Raw genomic sequence first — 20,437 nt, 5'->3', positions numbered from 1 at the left:
AAGGAAAGAAAGGAAGGAAGTGCACTGGGGATATCATTGAGAATGGAAGGGAGGCCACCCGCGCACAACCCAGTGAGTAAAAGGATAGAGCAGAAAAGGTAGAGAAAAAGAGAAGGGAGAATAAAGGATGTGGAATAGTCAGGCTAGCACATCAGACATCTCAGATGAGCTGAACAGACCATCATCATGGCACTAATGCGGGCGGCACGCTTATCACCGCGTTCGTCGTTCGCACAATTTCTGGAGTCACGATTATTGGCACGTCCTTTAGTTTAAGGGATCGACGATTAACCGTGGTCTACTTACGCCATTGTTGATTTGTAATGGTAAAGCGGTGGGTGATCCCGCTCGCCGTTTTTGGTAGCATGTATATTTGTATTAAGATTAGTCATTTTCCCGTGTGTCTTGGATATCAACTTGCGGTTTTAATCACTATCATCTCTGAGCCTACTTGCACTGTTTTTAAATGCAGAGCATTTCAGTAACTCACGATGTCACCCGCGTTGGCGTCCGCTCCCCCTACACTATATAAATAAGAGATAGGGCGGATAGGGCTGTCAGTCCGGGCACGTCAATCAGTAACACGGCAGTCCGGGCTACACCGTTGGGTTGCCGAAGGCCCCTTCGGGAACAAAAAAACATCCCCCTCGCGAGGGGCACGATCAAATGCAGAGCATTTCTGCGGGGGGGCGCGCCTGCAAGTCGTATGGATTACGTATTGGTTGTAGTTGTTGCAATTGTTGTCTTCCAGCGTAGACATTGTCGATGAAGTCGATGGTGAAACGTGCCGTGAACCCCCTGCCACGGCTATGACGCAACGTGGAGCGGCTATGACGCAACGTGGCGCGGCTATGACGCAACACAATCCACTTTAATACAATCCAATCCAAATCAATCCAATCCAAGCCAATCCAATCGAATCCAATCCAATGCCCCTCGCGGGAGAGTGTTATAGCGCCGAAATCGCCACCACACGAACGCGTGATGCTGACGTCACGATCACGCCACAGATGTTAGCGACCGCAGCGCGCGCGAACGACATATGTGGTTTAAGCGCGAACCGACCGCGGCGAGAGAGCGCGATGCGAGCGCCCCCACCTGTTCTTGCACGCGAACCTAACGCGGCGAGAGAGGGTGTTGCGCACGTCCCCACCTGTTGTGCGCCCGAACCGAACGCGGCGAGAGAGGGCGTTGCGAGCGGAGAGAAGGCGAGGAGGACGCGGGGGAGAGGGCGCACCTGTGGCCGACGGTTGAATGAGTCATGGATATAAGGCACGTTCGTAACCTTCCGCTATGTGTCGGCTTTGTGGCTCAGTTGGTAGAGTACCATGTACCTTGCGTTCCGCCCGCAGAGTCGTTGGATCGAAACCTGGCTCCGGCAAGTATTATTTTTTTATATAGTGTAGGGGGAGCGATGCGGACGCCAACGCGGGTGACATCGTGAGTTACTGAAATGCTCTGCATTTAAAAAATAATACTTGTCGGCAAGCAAGGAAGCAACGACCCCTCATCGAGGCCCAAGCCCATTGGGTGCATAGAGAGCAGGATATTGTTATGAGTCGCGAGGGGACGAATCTGCCGATGTCGAAGCTAAGCCTTCAAAAGCTGTAACGACTCGTTGCAGCTACTTGTCGCCGAGTAACTATCCATGATGCTGTGACACTGCCTCCGAGAACTGAGGGAGAGAGCACGTTCCCTCTGCAAGTGCTGCGTCGGTGACCACGTGTTTCGGTTTGTATGGGGCACGGGCTATGGAACGCGTCACAGCCAATGGGAACTGAGCGCGCGCCGAGTGTTGCTGATGTAGGTATGGGCGCGGGCGGTGGAAGAGTCCCGTGCTTCCCTTTTTGAAGGCGACAGTTGGGACGCCACGCTTTCGCGAACCTACACAAGAAACGATTTCGTGTTTAAAAAGGCTGTGAGAAAAAAATTACGAGCCGATCCACTCTGTGAGGGCGAATGACCACTTGACCAGCGAAGTTGCGGTGACAGATAATTTTGAACAGAGGTACGAACTCTTGGCGGGAGTCGTGCTGCGATTAGCCGTTGCTTGACGTGGTTTTAAATATCGGTACTATACACTATACTCGGGTACAACGTAATAATGGCAACTTCCGCTGTGCCTCATCACCACAGCCGGATGTTACTCCGTGCGGCGCAAGCAGTGCGTTACTGGGAATATTTTGAACATGGCACGAGCCGTTTCCGTGATTTTTTGGACTTAACATGCTTATAAATTACTGCAGCGACAACGAAGAAACTACGTGAGTAAAGGCAGACGATATCCCGCATTCATAGCAATTTCCTTTCAAAACGCGCGCGCCCGTTGACATCCGCGTCCGTCGTTTAGGCGAAGTGATACCGTACAGTAAAGACGGTTTGGAGTCGGGGGTGGAGAATCGGGGACATGCATTTTTGCATGTCCTACGCACGTGGAGATTTTCGACGCCCCAGGCGTCCGGGAGACCTCCATAACGACGACAGAAGAAAAAAAAATTCAAAATTGAGAACGGCAACTTGTCGAGTTAAAGCAAGTGCGCAGCGAAATAACAGCAAGCAAGTGCGCAAACAAGCGCACACACATGAATGCCTGGTGCCTTTGAATCTAATTCGGGAGCTGAGTTTCTGCATACCCATATTTGTCGGTGCTTAGACAGATAATCCCCGGAACCTTAACAGGTTCCGGATATAACAGGTTCCGGATAACAGGTTCCAGATATATGCCGGATATATTTTTCTGATCTAAGTTGTACTACCCCCCCCCCCCCCCCCCCTTCCCACTGTAATGCATCAGGCGCTGTGGGTACTGTGTAAATAAATAAATAAATAAATAAATAAACAGTGACGAACTTCGCTGTAAAACAATGTATACTCGAATAATAGGTTATAACACGCGGAAATATGCAGGCTCGGAAAAAAAGATCTGAAAAGCGAGATAAAAGAAAAAAGGGAGACAACGTATAGACGACCAGAAACTCATTTGCGCAGGCTAATCATAAACCAGACGTATTTGCCTCAAGTAACAAAACAATACAACTTGTGCGCACCTATGAAGCGTTCACGAACATTTTCCGTGGGCTATTACAAATTTTACAGGAGATTATACCCATTTTACTAAAATACCAAGAGATCAGCCCAGACCAAAGCTGTGGCTTTCCAAACGTGTGAAGAGAACGACGTGCGCATGCGTGTTCTCTCTATTTCATCTCCACCAGAAATACCGCTAGTTTGACCGGAAATGTAACCGGCGACCTCGTGCGCAGAAGCAACGCCATTACGGCGGGTGGAAATTTCAGTGGAGAGGAGTCATCCCCAATAATGAAAAAAGGCCATGCCGGATATCTCGTATCTCTTCTATCGCGTCCGTTAGAATAAAGATCACGTTTAATGGTCTCACCCAAGCTGGCCTCCTTACAGAGTAAGAACGGCGAAGAAGGCCTCGTCCCGATCGCGCGCCAAGAGTGCGGAGTGAGATAAGATTAATTACCGAACGAGCGAATCGGCCCTCATAAACTGTTGTCGGACTCGTAAGGTGAAGAGTTAAAAGCCGGTGTTAAACCTTGGTGGGCAACGTTAGGCCGCAGCGGGCAAACACGAACCGATCACTTCCAATCGCGGGCACAGGACTCGTTCATTAGGTCCGCTTCGAAAACCCTCGAGTGATAAATAGTGCTTTCAACCTTTTCTATCTGGAGGCGCCTATTTTTACACCTTCGCCCTTGAGAACACGCAGTCTATTAATGTATGCAAACCCGAGTGAGGTAGTTTTAAGAATCGAAGCAAGCAAGCCTGGGCCATCTTATAGGTACGCTTATTATCCTCGCCTCTTACCATTACACCTGTCTCCACAGCACGACAGGGTCCGGCCATGCATGCACGGGCGACCTTACAGGTACCGCCACGTTTTGTTTAAGGCATTATTAATTGAGTAAATAAAATATGGGAACAAGTGTCTCACTGAAAGCAGATAACGTACGTGTGAACACAAGGCATGCGAGGGTTCACAAAATAAAAATCGATTACGGACGTGCACCATAGACTGGGTATATATATGGAACCGGGACTATAGCAAGGACGAAGACAAGGAGAGACCCAAACATTTATTCTTCGTGCCATCGCCGTCCTCACAATGTCTTCTGTCCGCCATGCGCAACCGGAAACGCAAGCCGTCGCCCTTGAAGACAATGTCCCTTTCATCATGTTGGCTGAACAAATACTACCACAAAAAACAAAATAAAAATAGAACTCCCTCATGTTACGCGTGAGAAATTACAAGGGCACTTCGCGCACATCTTCTTGTTCGTGTCTTAAAAAAACAACGTTATCCGGGAAGGAGGAGAGAGAGAATAGTCTTTAATGATACTGGTGGGGTTAGCCTGGCCAATGCACCTACCTTGCTACGCCAGATGTATGAGAAAAAAAATGAAATCGATGAAGCGACGATGATGACTATGATGGCGATGATGCACTCAGTCTTGTTCTGAGAGTCTGATCAAATCCTGTGCTTCGCAGGAAAGAAAATAGAGCTTTTGTCGCACGAGATGCACGTTTAGAGTTAGACCAAGGGCCTAACAGGTCAATTAAAGTTAGTCCTCTAAAAAGCAGAAGGCCCAAGGACAGTAAAAAGGACGTCCTAGCTGCTCTATACCGAGTAGGTAGGTAGTGGTTCGGTTTGAAAAGGAAAGGAAATGGACTGGGGATAATTTTGAGCCCATCTGGGGGCTCACCAGCATAGAACCCAGTCCGGGGGGTAGGGAATATAGAAGGGGGTGAATAGGATAGGGTATAGAGAAAAAGGAGATAGGTAAAGAGAGAAAAGAGAAAAAGTTAAGGCGCCGTCGAAGAAAATACATTCACATAAAATACGTGGTTCAAGTACTCGCGCACGTCACAAAGAGTGCAGAAGGAGGAAGCGGGCTGTTTCATCTTGAAGGGAAAGTAACTTGTGCAAGCGACATTTAGCCGCACGCGGTGAAGAACCGCTTCGTCATGCTTGGAGAGTCCGTCAGGCATCCTAAAGGTCCCTTGCGGGTCTGTGGCGTGAAGCGGCGCCTAACCTTTATTTGAGCCTATAAAGAAGAAAAGAAAGGAAAGGAAAAGTGGGTGGCATATTCTCATTCCAGAAAGTCGCGGGCTACCGCTGCTGCGCGGGCCCGCTTGGCCAGGAGGATTCCTGTCCTCAAGCCACAAGGTGGTTATCCCCATCTCCCACTGCTCTCGGGAAGGGGATAGCACAGAGGTGCAAACTGTCCTCGGGAAGGGGATAGCACAGGGGCAATTTTATATTAATATAACTGTCATATGCTTGAGGGTGGTAGCCACAGCCACACCGACAACGGACCTTCTGTTCAATCTATGCCCATGAATAGAGTGTCTACAGCCCGTCAAGAGCAGCCCTCTTTGTTTCCTTTCGCTCCACGGCTGCCAGAACCGGGGCCTTCGCTATGTATGATACAATGATTGGGAATGGGCGGAGGAAACCTATTATAGCAACGTTGGTCTGTAGTCTGCGGTGCAATCACCGCAACTTCTGAGTAAAATATAATTTTACTGCTATACTCCTGCAATATGTGTTGACCAGGTTCTTGCCCCATAACTTCACCCATCTTTGTCGCATGTTCATGATGATGAGAGACTTTTATTCTGTATCAACCAATGGGTTTGTTTAAAACCCCTTGCCAGCATCCCTTGGGACTTGGCGGCTGCGTCAACTTGATTGATGATCGTCCGCTTAGCTTCTAGGTATGATCTGAGCATCAGAGCCTCCCAAGTGTCTATTGTGTGTGTGTGCCGTCTGATATCTGTGGGCACGTCCATATCATATGGACCATGCTTACCAGGCTTTCAAAATGTTTGTACTTAGGTTCAAATCGGCCTGGGTAGAGTTTACTAAATAGTAGCGGATTTGGGTAGGTTGCAACATGTAATTTGCACCAGATTGTTTTTCGCTGAGTTTTAGATCCCCGTCAAAGTATCAGTTCCTTATTAATCTATAGTATTATGTTATTTCTCGGTAGGTGAGCATCTTTTCTTTTTCAGACGATGTGTGTTCTGTGGAAGGGGTGTCTGAGATTGCCCGGAAAGTAAGTCCTCGGGCGAGCTCGTTTCCTCCTTCGTTGCCCCTAATGAAATTAGTACCAACCTCTCTCTTTCGACCGCACGAAAACACTTACACTCTTCTTTACATAAATCTAATAGTATAGGACATGAACCGCGACGCAATTTTAATGCGTCGTGGTTATCACTTACGGGCCCATTTTAATCAAAATGGGCCCGTAATTAATAACATATTTTACGTCAAAAATTCACGGGTTTAGTAACAAACACCACGCATCTAATTAAGCTAGGATTACCGAACATCTAGCCTTCGGGGTGGCTTACTCCGCCAAGAAAATCTGAGCACGGCCTCCTCAACAGCCCTCTCTACCAGTTGACGCTGATCCTCGATGGTGGAGCTGGCCAAGGCTCTTTCCCAAAGCTCATGCGGGATAGGGATTGGGCTTGGTCGCAGCCTCCAAACTGCATTTTTAACAAAAACACATTGTGCATGCGTAGCTAAGTCCGCACGCTAAGCCACAAGCTTAACGAAAATACCTGCATTGTAGCAATGCTGAGCGTTGGAATTTAGACAAGCAGTGCGTACAATGGTGCAAAAATGGGACGACAACCATACTCAACGCTGTGTTTGGTTGTCCTCCCCTTTTTTGTCCCGTTGTACACGCGGTTTGTATATGTATACCTCCATTGCGTTCCTCATATGAGGGAGAAAGAGCGTGGGGAGAAGGAGGGAGAGTCACCCTGTCGTCTTTCGACATCTCGAGCAAGGCAAGCAGATTCGCGGTCATTTTTTATTGTAAATATCTGAATTTATTTGTCGTTCGGTTTTATTTTCCTTGTTTGTGTTTTTTTTTCTATCCTAAACTAGAACGCGTTGTGTGGTGTGTGAACGTCTTGGATATTTTGCGTAGGCATAACCAACGTTACTACGTTGGGCATAACCACCGTTGTTTTTTGTGGTTTGTGGGAAAGGAAAAGGAAAAGAATGTGCACTGGGGATATTTTTGAGCTCGCCAGGGAGCTCACCTGCATACAACCCAGTGCGGGGAAAGGGAAGTAGAGGGGGAGTGAAATGATAAAGTAGAGTACGTGTTAGAGAGATAGAGAAAGATATAAAGAGAGGAGAAAGAATAAGAGATCGGGCGGACAGGGCTGTCAGTCCGGGCACATCAGTCAGTAACACGGCAGTCCGGGCTACACCGTTGGGTTGCCGAAGGCCCCTTCGGGAACAAAACGTCTTCCATTCCGGCGCTGGGAAGGCCTTGCATAATTACCGGTAACCAAGAATCACTGGCCGTGCGGCAGCAGCCACCCCTCTCTCTTGCTAGTCATGAATTCGCCGCGTAAAACGATGATATATTAATTGTTCCATGCGCGCTCCATGCTTCGCTATATTGCTGTACTTGTCCATGCAGACAAATAGAGCAAATTTTTTTATCTCATAACAATATGCAACCAGAATTCAACCAAGGTACAAGGTTCTCCCGGGTTAAGCATCTGCGTTCACAATTCCACTTTCCCCCCGATACTCGCTACACCGACGCCGCCCTCTACCCCACACGCCAGGCTCATGCTCTGGCGGTTGTAAACTCAGAAGGCACACTTCTCACCTCCCTCACAACTCTCTCGACATCAACCACCACTGCCGAAGAAATTGCCATAGCCATCGCCGCTACAACTGGCTCCGAATACCTTACAATAATAACAGATTCCCAGCAAGCCTGCCGTAACATTCAACGTGGACGCATCTCACTTCCTGCATTACGCATACTCGCATCAATCAATCCCCTCCCCGAGCTGTACATCGTCTGGACCCCTGGCCACTCGTTCCTCGAGGGAAATGTGGCGGCTCACGCCGCTGCCCGCGCCCTTCCACACCGGGCATTTCCCACAGGAACAGAACCTACGGTCCAGCCTCCTCCAACTCCCGCTGTTCCATCACGCTACCACGACATCCTGTACCATTATCGCAACCTTCGCCTCACTTTGCCTCAACCTCATCTAACCAAGGAGGAAGCAGTCATCTGGCGTCGATTACAAACAAACACATATTACAACGCACCCATCCTCCACGCTATCTCCCCTACCCAATGCACCCTCACCTGCCAATTCTGCCCCTCTCTTAATACTACCTACCACATGGTGTGGGCTTGTCAAAACACCCCATCACTTACCCCCAATCCCAGACCTTCCCCAGAGCAGTGGGAGGGCCTGCTGACCAGCTCTCGTCACCTTTCTGGTCACCCGTGCCAGGGCTGCAGCCAAGGCCCAAGGGTGCCTGGACTGAGGTGAACCCACCCCACCGAGTGACGGCTCAACCACCACCGTCTGCTCTAATAAATGTTTCTTCTCCCTGGACTGAGGTGAACCCACCCCACCGAGTGACGGCTCAACCACCACCGTCTGCTCTAATAAATGTTTCCTCTCTCTCTCTCTCTCTCTCTCTCTCTCTCTCTCTCTCTCTCTCTCTCTCTCTCTCTCTCTCTCTCTCTCTCTCTCTCTCTCTCTCTCTGCAGCGAACCAATCTCTCACTATGGTTCCTAGAAATATCTCTCACTCACGTCAAATGTTGCAGTAGCACTGGTCGCCCTCGGGTTGTCGTCGAAATCAAAAATCGCGCCACTCAATGCACAAATTGTAAATGGAAATGGGATGGTTTGTCGTAGACGCATTTTACGTTCAGGAAACGGGAATAGCTTTTTAGCGCTTTTTATCAATCAGGAGGCGATGCGTTAATAATAACGCGCTGATCGCAGCTCACCGGGGCCATTCGGGCCACATCGAGCCAGGACAAGCCAAGGCAAAGTGGTTCACGCTTCTTCAAACAACGATCGTGTAACGTTGAGGGTGGAGAGACGCCGGTGTCTAATTTTTTAATATGTTGTGAACTGTGTCCTCTTGCCTACAGTCGCGAGTTAAGACACGTGAGCGCATCTTGACTCCAATAGGAAAATGACGCTTACTCGCAAAGAAGCGGAAGAGCTGAGGCCATGGGTGGACCGCACGGTGCACAAGTTCCTCGGTTTCGAGGAACCGACGTTGGTGACTGCTGCTGTGAGCTGCCTCTCGAGCGGCTACGACAAGGACGAGACAGCAAGTAAGGCTAGCCGGCTGCATGTTGCTCCCGGCATGATCATGCTTGCTTCGCAGGGAAACTGTCATCGCTGCTCGACGATGCCAAGGCGGCGTCGCTGGCGGACCAGCTCCTCAGCGGTGCCTTGGAGCAGCTCCGCACGAAACAGCGTCATCCACCACCACCACCACCACCACCCGCAGCCGAGGAAGACGGACAGCGCAAGTCGCGCTTCTCCGAGATGCCGCGGATCGTCGATCAGCCGAGTCCCGGCCAGCTGACCAGTCTTCAGATCCGCGAAATGATGGCCACCGCGCAGCGCATGATTGAGGAACGCAAGAAAGCCTTCGGCGGCAGCGCAGTCCCGTCCGCGATGCCGGTGGCTGCTGCGGTCGCAGACAGTCGCAACCGCATTGCCGAGCTGTCTGCTCAAATTCATGCGAGGATAGGCAGCCGCTTCCTGCAGCCGCCTGCAGCAACTCCTGCCACTGCTGCCACGTAAGGCCACGCTTACTGTGTCAACGGATTTTGTAAAGTCAGCTTACGCGCAGGTGTCAGCTACCAATGTGGAATTACAAGTATACAAGTTTATTCTAAAGCACAGCTTCAGCAACTCAGGAAACACAAGAAGTGAAGCACAAGTGAAACCATACCATTTCTCATGCTCGCACCGCTAACGTATCTTGTGTTTGTTGAAAATGGCCATTGAGGATTTGTGGACCCTATGCGAAGGGGCCAATACTCACTTGAGACTGGCATGATAAAAATTCAACGGATGTCATACTCGCCTACTAGCTTACCAAGCTCCAATCTTGCCAAGATGGCGATAATTCCATATTCTGTAGTGGCGACCTTTCAAAGACCGGTTACTTGCCTTCAGCGAGCATCTAACTCTTCCGCTGCCATTTCTCAAATGACAGTGAACATTTAATGGTTTAACTTGACTGGTACAGAAACCACTGGTCAGAAGCTTTGGGAAAAAGTTGGTTAGGTTCTGGTTCTGTGATGTGAAGGCCGCACTGAGGAAATGCCACATGCTTTTTGCAGCCGGCCGACGCCACTCATCCTGAATGCAGAAGGACGTACGGTAGACTTGACGGGCAGGGAAGTTCAGCTGGCCCATCACACGCCAACATTGAAGGCAAGCTAAACATGCTCACTTTGTCAGTGTAGTTACTCTATTGCTCATTATATTGGTTCGTCATTATGTTCCTATGTGTTATTTAATCAGTCACAGTGTGGTGCAATTTGTTCAAACACTTAATTGCATTTTAAAAGACTTTACTTGGGTACAACAAAAGCTGCCTGTGGGAGCATCGTGATTTTGTGGTGTCTGTGTCGGCAAAACCTGCACAGCTAATATTTTAACAAACCTGCTCTAAATAAGTAGGTCATACTTGTTCGCTAGAAATAGTCTAAAACTGTGCAAAATTTCCTTAAGTGTGATACGTTATAAATGCCTCTGATTGAACTCGCAAACGAATGCCAGGGGAAGAAACTCGTGAATTCATTTAGTTTGGGGTTTAACTGCACGGTTTCTGAAACTAGTTATTATTCCTATTCTTGTGTATTAAATCTGAAACATATGAGATCAGTTTGGTTAGCGGTGAAAATCAGTAAAGTGCAAAATTCTGTTAAAGGGACATAAAGGGTAGAAACAAGTTGGCCTGTGTCGATAGATTACAATGCCGAGAATCTAAGTACACCATTCTTGCGACTAGCGGTTGTTTGCATGACGTTTGACTTTGAAGCGTGTGGGAAGCTTCCTGTCTCGCAATGTATAAAAGCTTTAGTCTGCGTTTTTTTTTTTAAATAAGATGAGCTCACGTAAAGTTTTCGTTTACATTTATTTGACGTGCTAAACCACTTAGGAACTGTTTATTTGAGGAAAACATTTATAGATGCCTCTCCAATAAGCTTTCGCCGTTTGCAATTTTTGTGACAACACAAACCATAGTACCCAAAAGTCCACGGGGTGTTGTCTCCTGTTTTCACGTTTCTGGCGAGGTCAACAATTTACCACTGTGAACGCCCAAGCTTCTGCTAGCAATAACCCCGGCAGGAAGTGGCAAAAGGTGCAAGATGCACTACAGGTGGTTGAGCGACCCGCCTGAGCTTCTAATCCGTTTTTGCGCGCGGATGTTGCTATCGGTAAAGCATGCCCGTGCCTGGTTTGAACCTTATCGCCCGTGAAAGGTCAGGGTACTTACTGCAGGTGGTCATCCGACCGATTGCCAACTTGTGCTGTTCCGTGCGCTATGAGCTGCTGCTGATAAACAACCCGTAAATCGTGCGTCGCGTAGCTCTACCCTTGTTATGTTTGGGCCCAGCGGACCTGGGCCACAATGACTACTCGAGACGGGTGCCGGAAAATGAGTGTATATTTCATGCTAGGCTGCCATGAGAGTAAAGAATATGAGATGGACTTGATCGCCAGACAACGTGAGATGAAGGTGCCCGCCTGAGCGACGCCTAGCCCAACGTTTATACGTTGGCCTAGCCGGGCCGCCTTGTTTTACTGATATTTCAAACGCCGCTTGTCGCTTCTGAAGGGGGTTTCGGTCGTGCTGACTTAGTGGGGTCTGGGTGTCCGGTGTAGGCGGGCACGCTGGGTGCTTGGGCGTTTAAAAGAATTTCTGGTTACGTCAGTCCAAGTCCAAGCCCGCCTCCTTGGCCAGAGAAGCTTTCTCGGCGGTCAGCCATAACTTGGAGACGTAAAAGCTACCGTTACCAGCATGAGAGTGCCTAGCGCCAACCATTTAAGCTCTAGACCACACCGATGCCTCGCTCCTGCTTTGTGGCGCATTGGCTAAGTCACGAAAAAGTGAAAGGGAAACAGGAGAGAGAAATATTAGCTTTATTTACTTATTTCTCACCAAATAATGCATCGTTGCTCGTTGAACAAAAGCTGATAGTGCTATGAAATGTAGGATCTTTCAGTTAAAACAAAATTTCATTCAGCCTTTAGTGTCCCTTTAAGTCAGGTATGTGAGAACATTGATTGTGGTTCACAATCAAATGCCATTTTCGGGTCTCAAAGTGCAGATATTGGAAACTGCTTTCACTGTACTTTAGACAGCGCTTGTTCCAAAATTTGCCGAGAACGTTTAATTAGTTGCAACTAGTGCTTGGTGTCCACCAAACTCTGCTGACTGCACTCCCACTGAACTTATAATTTGGTAAACCACGAATTAGCCAGCCAGCCAAAGTTAGAGTTCTTTTCAGGGTGTCTTCAAAGAACATGTTAGAGAATTCATTCGCTGACAGATGTTGAACTACCAGGCAGTGGTGAGAGTAGTGGTCAGATGATGGTGTGGAGCAGAACTTAAATAGATTGAGAAGGGAGAGAGAGAACAGAACTGCCAGCGAAAGGAAAGAGACAGAGTGGTGTGTGTGTGGAGCAGAGAGACTTGACGGTCGAGCTTCCTTCCGCTGTGCAGGCCAACATCCGTGCCCAGAAGCGCGAGCAGTTCAAGATCCACCAGGAGCGGGTGGGGGACGATGTGGCAGAGCAGAGCTTCTTCGACCAGCGAGTGGGGGCAAAGCCCGCCCAGCGTGGCCGCCGGGCCTTCCGCTTCCACGAGAAGGGCAAGTATGAGCTGCTGGCCCAGCGGCTGCGCACGCGCGCACGCCTCGACCGGCTGCAGACCGAGATCGCCAAGGCGGCCAAGCGCACGGGCATCTCGTCGGCCACCAAGATTGCGCTCATGGTGCCGGCTGCGCGTGCCAAGGAGGGCCGTGAGGAGGTGCCGGACGTGGAGTGGTGGGACACGTTCATCATCAAGGGCGAGAGCTACGACCGCGTCATCGAGGCCGTCGTGGCGGGGGGCGCCCCGCTGGAGGAGCTGCTTGAGGGGGTCACCAACCTGGTGGAGCACCCCATCCAGATGAAGGCCCCGACCCTGCCCCCCCGGGGCCCCGCCCCACTGCCCGTATACCTGACCCAGAAGGAGCGCAAGAAGCTGCGCCGGCAGAACCGCCGCGAGGCCTGGAAGGAGAAGCAGGAGAAGATTCGCCTTGGCCTTGAACCCCCGCCTGAGCCGAAAGGTGTGTTGTACACACACCTTTTTTAAGTGCAGAGCACTTTAGGGGCTCGCCTTGTCGTCGTAGCTCACTCGCTGGACCCAAGTAAAGCCCCGGGGCATTCCGTAATAGTGGCTGTTGCCGCGTCGTCCCACAGAGGCTTTGAAAGCCAAGAGGTTTGTATATTCATAAGCGTTCGAAACTTGTGAACCGCTGGCGCTTGTCATACATCTCCCCGTTGTTTAGCACAAAAAAGACTGCGGGTACATTTGAAGCAAAATGTACGTAATCAACCAGCAGCACCCGCATTCATTTAGTTGGGAACGCTCGTTGGGTTTGTTTTTACGATAGTAAGTGAAAAAAAGTGGCAGTGCAATGCTGGCACGTGCGGGAAGAAAAGCAAGCACAAAGAGAACAGAACTCCCACTGGTGAAGTTTCAGGCAGGGGGTGCGCGAGCACTGCGAAGGCGGGAAATTTGAAATGCATTGGACAAACCTGCATTGAATTCATCAGGAGAGGAATGAGACAGGGCGGCGAAGAGCGTGATGGGTGGAAAGAGTGAGCGGATAACGGTGCCACAGCCCATTATGGCGAATCACTGCTCTTCACTTCCAACAGCTTTCACATTGAGTGGAATGGCTTTAATTTTTTTACTGTGTGAGGCCTCATTGTCTGTGACGTCCCGGAACTGCTGTATTTGTGATGCATGGCGTTAGCGTATATCAAGTTGATGTGTGGCTTTATAGAGTTTTATACGACTGTGACAGATGTTGGTGCAGTCGTGCGCTGTCATGAATGCCACCTTAGCAGCTGGAAACATTCCCCTTGTACTTGGTCTGGCTTGCAACTTGCCTTCTTGTGGCCCCTCACCACAAAGGCAGCAACATGGGCATCATTTTTTCCTCTTGTATGTGTTTATTACAGTTTGTGCAGCCACAGGCTACTTTCCAGCTTGTTGACGAGCCACACCAAGCAACGATTGAACGCTTATCCACAGTACATGACACCGTGGCTCGCCTAGGCAGTGACTCCAAATTTCCCTCTAGCATATATAGTAGTATGAAACTCTGCGGTGGTGTGGCCCAGTGCATGTACAAACGTACCTACTTAGGGTACCACATCACAGAGGGGGATTAATCGAGGCCTGATAGAATAACTAGTTGAATAATGCCATTCAAAAAAGTCATTTTAAGTCAGCCCATAATACCAGAAGTTTGCGAGGATAAATTGGTTGCAGTTAGCACAGGATCGGGATAATTGGAGATTAATGGGAGAGGCCTTTGTCCTGCAGTGGGTGTACATAGGATGATGGTGATAATACCAGTCATCAGTAACTTCAGCGAGTGCGGAAAACCACAGCACCCTTGTCTTGTTGTCCTCCACATTTTTTTACCTGTGACCTGTCCAACTATCTGCCTTCACGACGATGGCTTGGTGGGATAGTTGGTGATGCATCTTTGATTAAAAAGGGGTGCTACAGTAAGGACACAAAGAACAAAGACAGAACATGGTGCTGACAGTCAGCACTGTGTCCTGCGCTTATGCTTTGTGTCCAGGTCTTAGTACACTTTAACACCCACCATTTAGAGATGCTGGCCTTGAGTAGTCAGTGTACTAACAGAGTTGAGGTGTAAGTAACGAGTGAGGCTGATCAAACAACGTGTGCGTGTGCAGTGCGCATGTCCAACCTGATGCGAGTGCTGGGCAGTGAGCAGGTGCAGGACCCGACCAAGGTGGAGGCCCACGTGCGCGAGCAGATGGCCAAGCGCCAGAGGTGAGCGAGGGAGGAGTCTGGCCTGCCTGCCTGTGTGTGACCAACCTTCCGACCGGAACATTGCAGGGCTCACGAGGAAGCCAACGCATCGCGCAAGCTCACCACCGAACAACGGCGAGACAAGAAGCTGCGCAAACTCAAGGAGGACACCAGCCGAGGAGTTCACGTGGCTGTCTACCGGTCAGTGGGACCCGCTTTCGCATCCGTACAGCTGGCAGCTGCAGTTACCCTTTGAATATGGTCAATACTTGTTGACAGTGGAAGGATGGACAGTTGGGCGAGTTAGCGATCATACGTGGTGGTAAAATAGTGCAGCTTTTAACATACACAGAAGAAGGAGAAAACCCTCAAAACGAACACTGCACTCTTTGCTTGTTTCTTCCTCTTTGTGTATTTCCTAAAAGCTGCGCAGTGTAGTCACCATCACAGTGGAAAGGTTGAGAACTGGCGGAAGTGTTGGCTGACAGAGGAGAGAGAGAGAAAGCAACAAAAGGAAGGGCAGGGAGGATAACGTACAACTGGGCGTCCTGCCAATGGTGGTCGAGGTTGCTGTTCACGCCCTGGACGGTGAAACCATTAACCTAGGTAGCGGGCCCACCAGCCTTGCAGTAGCGCAAGTGTGGATCGTGTTTCAAGATGTGTGGGCACGGAGAGATGGATTGAGGAGACGCTGTTATACATAAAGGCAGGGCACCCCCTCCCCTTGCCCGTCCAAGAAAACAATTTCTGGATGTGACCCGTGGAAAAGGAAAGAAAAGAGCAGCCTGCTGTTAGAGGAAGTGCTATAGCTGACAATGCAGTTGCAAGCCATACCCCTTTTCCAACATAAACAGGACACAGGAGGAAACATTAGAACATGAGCTGCTGACAGACCAGCATCGAATAATGTGCAATGGTTTCTTTTTTTGTGTGCATGCGATACTATGTTCTCTGGCATAAGAAAGTACTTGTGGAAGTACAGCTTTATTCTTGTCTCTCGGAAGAATGCAAGACGACCCATGGTGAGCCATTGCTGGAATTCGGGGACCTAGATGGTGATGATCACTGGCTGCGTTTAATGATGGTCACATTCACAGCAAGCAATCTGTGTCAGCTCCTTTGGTAGGAAATATACAAGGGGGGCAGTTGCTTGTTAATAGGATGTAGTTGCAGCAGGGAAAACCTTCTCGGAACGAGCGAGTCTACTCGTGTGCATATTTGGATTAGAGCAGGTGCGGCACGGCACAGGTCTTTTTTTTTTGTTGGGAGAAATGGTTCATTTAGTGCTGTTGTAAGCAGTTGCCATGGAGTAATTGTAGGGTGGCAGTCACAATTTGTCGCAGTGCGAGCCAGGGAGTGTATTGCGACCAATCCATATGAGCAGATACGGCAGGGGCATGTGTCCAAAGAGTGTGGGTGTATCAAAAGACAGTGAAGTTGTAGGTGAGGTGTGTAAATCCCAGCAATGCCACCACACCGTCGAACCCATATAAAGCTTAACAAAACTTGCTGAGCTAGTTGGTTCATGCTTACTGGAAAGAACAAAAGGGGTGCTAAACAGACAAAGACGAAGTAGAGGTGCCAGTTGGCAAAGAACACATACAGCAGTTGGCGTCTATATGTGTTCTTTGTGTCTACTTCATCTTTGTCTGTATGCACCCCTTTTGCTCTTCCCATGTAAAGGTTTTTAGACTTCAACCTTCTGGGACTTAATCCGAGGAGGTTTAACGCTAGCGCCTGTACTCAGTCCAGGGCTCCACCAGCATAGTATAGTTGACAAGGTGCAGAGTGTTTGACAAAAGCAAGGTTGAGTGGCATCTGGGTAGATGGGACTTTGCACCCCTGCAACCAAAAAGCAGCCCTCAGTGCCCACCAGGCTCCTGTACCACCTGGAGCTGGGTTTCAGCCGCCAAAGCTGATATTTCTGCGAGATGCAAGTCTCTACTTCTGGATTACAAACGTACTATCAACATTGGCATCCCGGTCGTTTCACCCACCTTGTGTGAACGCGACTCATCTCTCGCTGTGACAACTTTAGACACTGCCAACCTCTGCATGTGTGCCCAGGGTGCTGAGCCTGACCAACCCGGCCAAGAAGTTCAAGGTGGAGATGAACGCCAAGCAGCTGTTCCTGACGGGCTGTGTGGTCCTGTATCGCAACGTGAACCTCGTTGTGGTAGAGGGGGGACCGCGCCAGCAGAGCAAGTACCGCCGCCTCATGCTGTCGCGCATCAAGTGGGCAGAGGACACGGTCCCCGGAGGTATGTATAGTGGTGCTACACTGCTGCTGTTCCACGCGTGTGCTTGGTGCGTGCACATCTCGTTAGCCATATTGGACTGAACCAGAAGAGTGCCTTGTGCCAGAAGAGGATACTGGCGGCATAACTTGGTTCCTGGTGTCTGCAGTAGCCATCTTTACTTTTTCACTGTCGGGCGTTTCTGGCCGTGGCACACCCCAGTGTCGGCTTGGTTTCAGGAATATCAGCAAAGAAGCATAGTTAATTATTTGACTATGATAGCGTCCGGAACATAGCACGTCGAAAGGAAAGAGCGTGGGTGAGAAATCGCCTTTATTCGAGAATTCAGTTTGCCGTGCATGCTTCCAGGACAACGACCCCACCATTTCAGCATCAGAATCTGACGCTGTGGAACTCGCACCCCTTCCTCGGATGAGAAACTCTCAGAATGCGATTCTGAGCTCGGCTCGTAATCGAATTGGTATCGGAAGAACCATCGCTCCTGTCCGCAGGCAGAGGCCCCGTGCAGTCAGCCATTCAAAAGTAACCACGTGGATAGAAACGATTGGGACAATGTAACATGGTACCCGCAGGCCCGAGTAGAAGAAGAGTTTCTTGAACCACTCAGATGCAACGTGCCACAAGGAAGTGCCAGCGAAGCTGTTTGCTATGGCCGAGAAGTTACCAGTAGCTCTGGCTGGGCCACTGCCTGAAGGCAGCTGTGGTTATTTGTTTTCTCGTTCCAGAGGGTGACAAAACGGAGAAGAACCAGTGCCAGCTCGTCTGGGAGGTAAGTGTCTGCATGTGAAGCCATCACATTCATTCTTGTGCGCCTTGGGGAACATTGTTGGCCATTCCCTAAAATGAGCAGTCGCAAATGTACAAGGTGAACAGGTATTGAAGCTTGCTAACTAAAAGTCTTGGCTGGCCATGTTCACAGTGCACGTTCATACAAAGCATAGAGTGATGACTTATTCAAAGGAACACAGTCTATAACTGTGCTGCTTTGTTGATTCAAAGTTTCACGTAGTTTAACACTATAGTTCTGGAAAGCTGGCAGTGCGATATTGTGCGTAGCCCACTTATAGCGAATCCAGTTTTAACCAAATCCCGGCTATAACAAACACATCGTTTCCCGTTACCATTTGTATACATAGATTTTATGTCCAGATATAGCGAAAAACGGATATACCGAATTGAGAGAGAGAGAGAGAGAAAACTTCTTTATTAGCAAAAAAAAAAAAATTTGGAAACGAATTGATTTTCGTTTCCTGATGTGTTCGTTATATGCAGGCTGGACTGTATCATTTATTTTTACAATGAACCGAGGTGCTTAGAACTGCAGGAAAGGTTCTAAAATGACGAAATTATGCACAGTGGAACCCCGATAATACGACTTTCAAGGGACCATGCGAAACCGTCGTATGACCACGGTGTCGTATGATCAGGGTACGGGTAAATGCCGTCCTAGTAGACGGTCTCAAGCAACAAGTGGGCTAGGAACTTGTTTAGTTTACTATATTTCGTGCATTCTCGCGTAATTTGTGAACCCCTGTTTGAAATCCCAAGTTTCTAACACCTTTCCCCACACACACACAGTGTCTGCGCTTGCTTGCGAGCCGTGCACCGCGCGAGATAAGCTGGGAAGGCTGATGCGGCCGAGAAATTGAGAGGGGAGAAGGTAAGAGGGAGAAACTGCACCCTAGTGGCGACGGAAGGGGAAGCGAAACGGACGATAGTACGAGGCGGCGATAGAACAAAAGGCGGGAAACAAAGGAACGAAGCAACAATCGCTGTGGGGTATTGCATATGTGTTTTCACATCCGCTGGCTTGATGGGAGCTTCCAATTGGCAGTCCACTGGCCACCTGGACTTTGACTTCTCGCAGTTGATGCGTTGGTGCTCTGCTGCTGCGTGGGGCCTTCAAAGGTTAAGCTCCCGCCCGCCAGTACCCGCCCGCTTGCTTGAGTGCATTCAGCGAGTGGTCGGGCCCGCCACAGACTGTTTACCTTTGCACATCAAGCAGTGTCAAATGGGGGTTTAGAAACAAAGGTCGGGACGAGGCAGCGTCAAAGGTGAGAAAAACGCCGGTTTATCCCTGCCAGCATCTAACGTCGTATGAAGCGAACAACATGCACCCGAGCTTTATATAATCGGTCTTTAATGCATTGTTTCTATACGGAGTTTGCCGGGACCGTGGTCATTCATTGTAAGGAATGGGTCATCGTAAAACCGGGGGACGTATAGTCGGGGCTCCACTGTATATATATACGACAGTAGTGGAAACAGGCTGGCAGCAGTGGGAAGCTGCTACAGCTGATTGTGCGTCCATCAATTCGCCTGGACTGCACCAACTAAAGCATGTGCGAAGCACCACAGATGCTGCTCAGTGCAAACGCACAGAGTGCGGAGTGAGGCTGAAGTTTGTCGAAGGATAGCTTGTTTCTGCGAGGAGAGAACGCAGTGAACCCAGTCATTTTCTGATGGCATGTGCCCTTACTCTTTCCCCCACCCCCTCTCTACCCCCCATGCCCTGAACAAAAACCTATTAGATGCTTTCACTTTTTCTTCATTGACATGACGGTGTCCACACACAGACCCAGAAAATTCACCAGGGTAGCCATACACAGCTTCACTCAAAAAGGTCTCGCATGTTTTGTTCAACGCTATAGCCCACCTGCTACCCAAGCGCATGCGGGATAAACTTGGGAAGTGTCCGAGCAAGGTGCAACGGCCAAGGCTGCAAGCGAGTCATGCAGAAGAAGGGAAGCGCACGTGTGTTACTAGAGGAAGCAGAAGCGGTGACTGGCAGCTGCATGACTGGGCAATGCTGGCTTTTGTAACTCATCATTTTTGTTTTGCCTCTTTAATTTTATCTCATCACTATGTATCAGCTCTCGTGACATTGTGCTCAGCGTGAAAAAATAAAAACCAACTTTGTGCTGTTCACCAATAGCTAACAAAGAAAACAAGCGCAGGCAAGTGCTGCTGGTGAAGTCCCAAGAGGTGAGCTGAGCTGAGCCAATGAGGGGGAACAGAGAGGCACCGTGAACGCCGATATAAGATGGTGAAAAACGGAAAAGCAGGGAAAAAGAAAAACATTAACGATGGGACTCGGCAGTGTAGACATAAAGGAACGAAAGTGTGTAGACATAGCAGAAATTAGTTGTCAACGGCAGGAAAGAAATGAAAGGTAGGTCAGCACAATAGGGAGAGAGGGGGAGTGCATGTGTCATTGGATTAGAAACGTGAAACGAGAGGTGGGAAAGAAGTCGACAAGGTGAAGCAGCATG

The 20,437-nt window shown here is 49.4% G+C and overlaps 1 protein-coding gene across 2 annotated transcripts in view; it reads left to right on the top strand.

Moving 5' to 3' along the window:
- Positions 1-8,836: 8,836 nt before the first annotated feature.
- Positions 8,837-20,437, top strand: part of Prp3 (pre-mRNA processing factor 3) — a 12,281-nt gene continuing 680 nt past the window's right edge. Inside the window, exons 1-9 of one of the 2 annotated variants that reach the window (XM_077706061.1) lie at positions 8,837-9,154; positions 9,208-9,628; positions 10,178-10,271; positions 12,571-13,177; positions 14,829-14,928; positions 14,995-15,108; positions 16,975-17,168; positions 17,891-17,934; positions 19,817-20,209. In XM_077706061.1, coding sequence (XP_077562187.1) covers positions 9,010-9,154; positions 9,208-9,628; positions 10,178-10,271; positions 12,571-13,177; positions 14,829-14,928; positions 14,995-15,108; positions 16,975-17,168; positions 17,891-17,934; positions 19,817-19,987 — 1,890 coding nt within the window. In that variant the 5' untranslated portion in view covers positions 8,837-9,009 and the 3' untranslated portion in view covers positions 19,988-20,209. Of the gene's footprint in view, positions 9,155-9,207; positions 9,629-10,177; positions 10,272-12,570; positions 13,178-14,828; positions 14,929-14,994; positions 15,109-16,974; positions 17,169-17,890; positions 17,935-19,816; positions 20,210-20,437 lie in introns of those variants that run through there. The other variant, XM_077706062.1, reaches the window with a different exon arrangement.

This window comes from Haemaphysalis longicornis, unplaced genomic scaffold (genome assembly GCF_048455015.1).
Source record: "Haemaphysalis longicornis isolate Haplotype H1 unplaced genomic scaffold, Haemaphysalis longicornis Haplotype H1 scaffold_4, whole genome shotgun sequence".
In the NCBI taxonomy this organism is placed as follows: Eukaryota; Metazoa; Arthropoda; class Arachnida; order Ixodida; family Ixodidae; genus Haemaphysalis; species Haemaphysalis longicornis.
The sequence above is the reverse complement of the archived record's forward strand: the minus strand, read 5'-3'. Positions and strand labels throughout refer to the sequence as shown.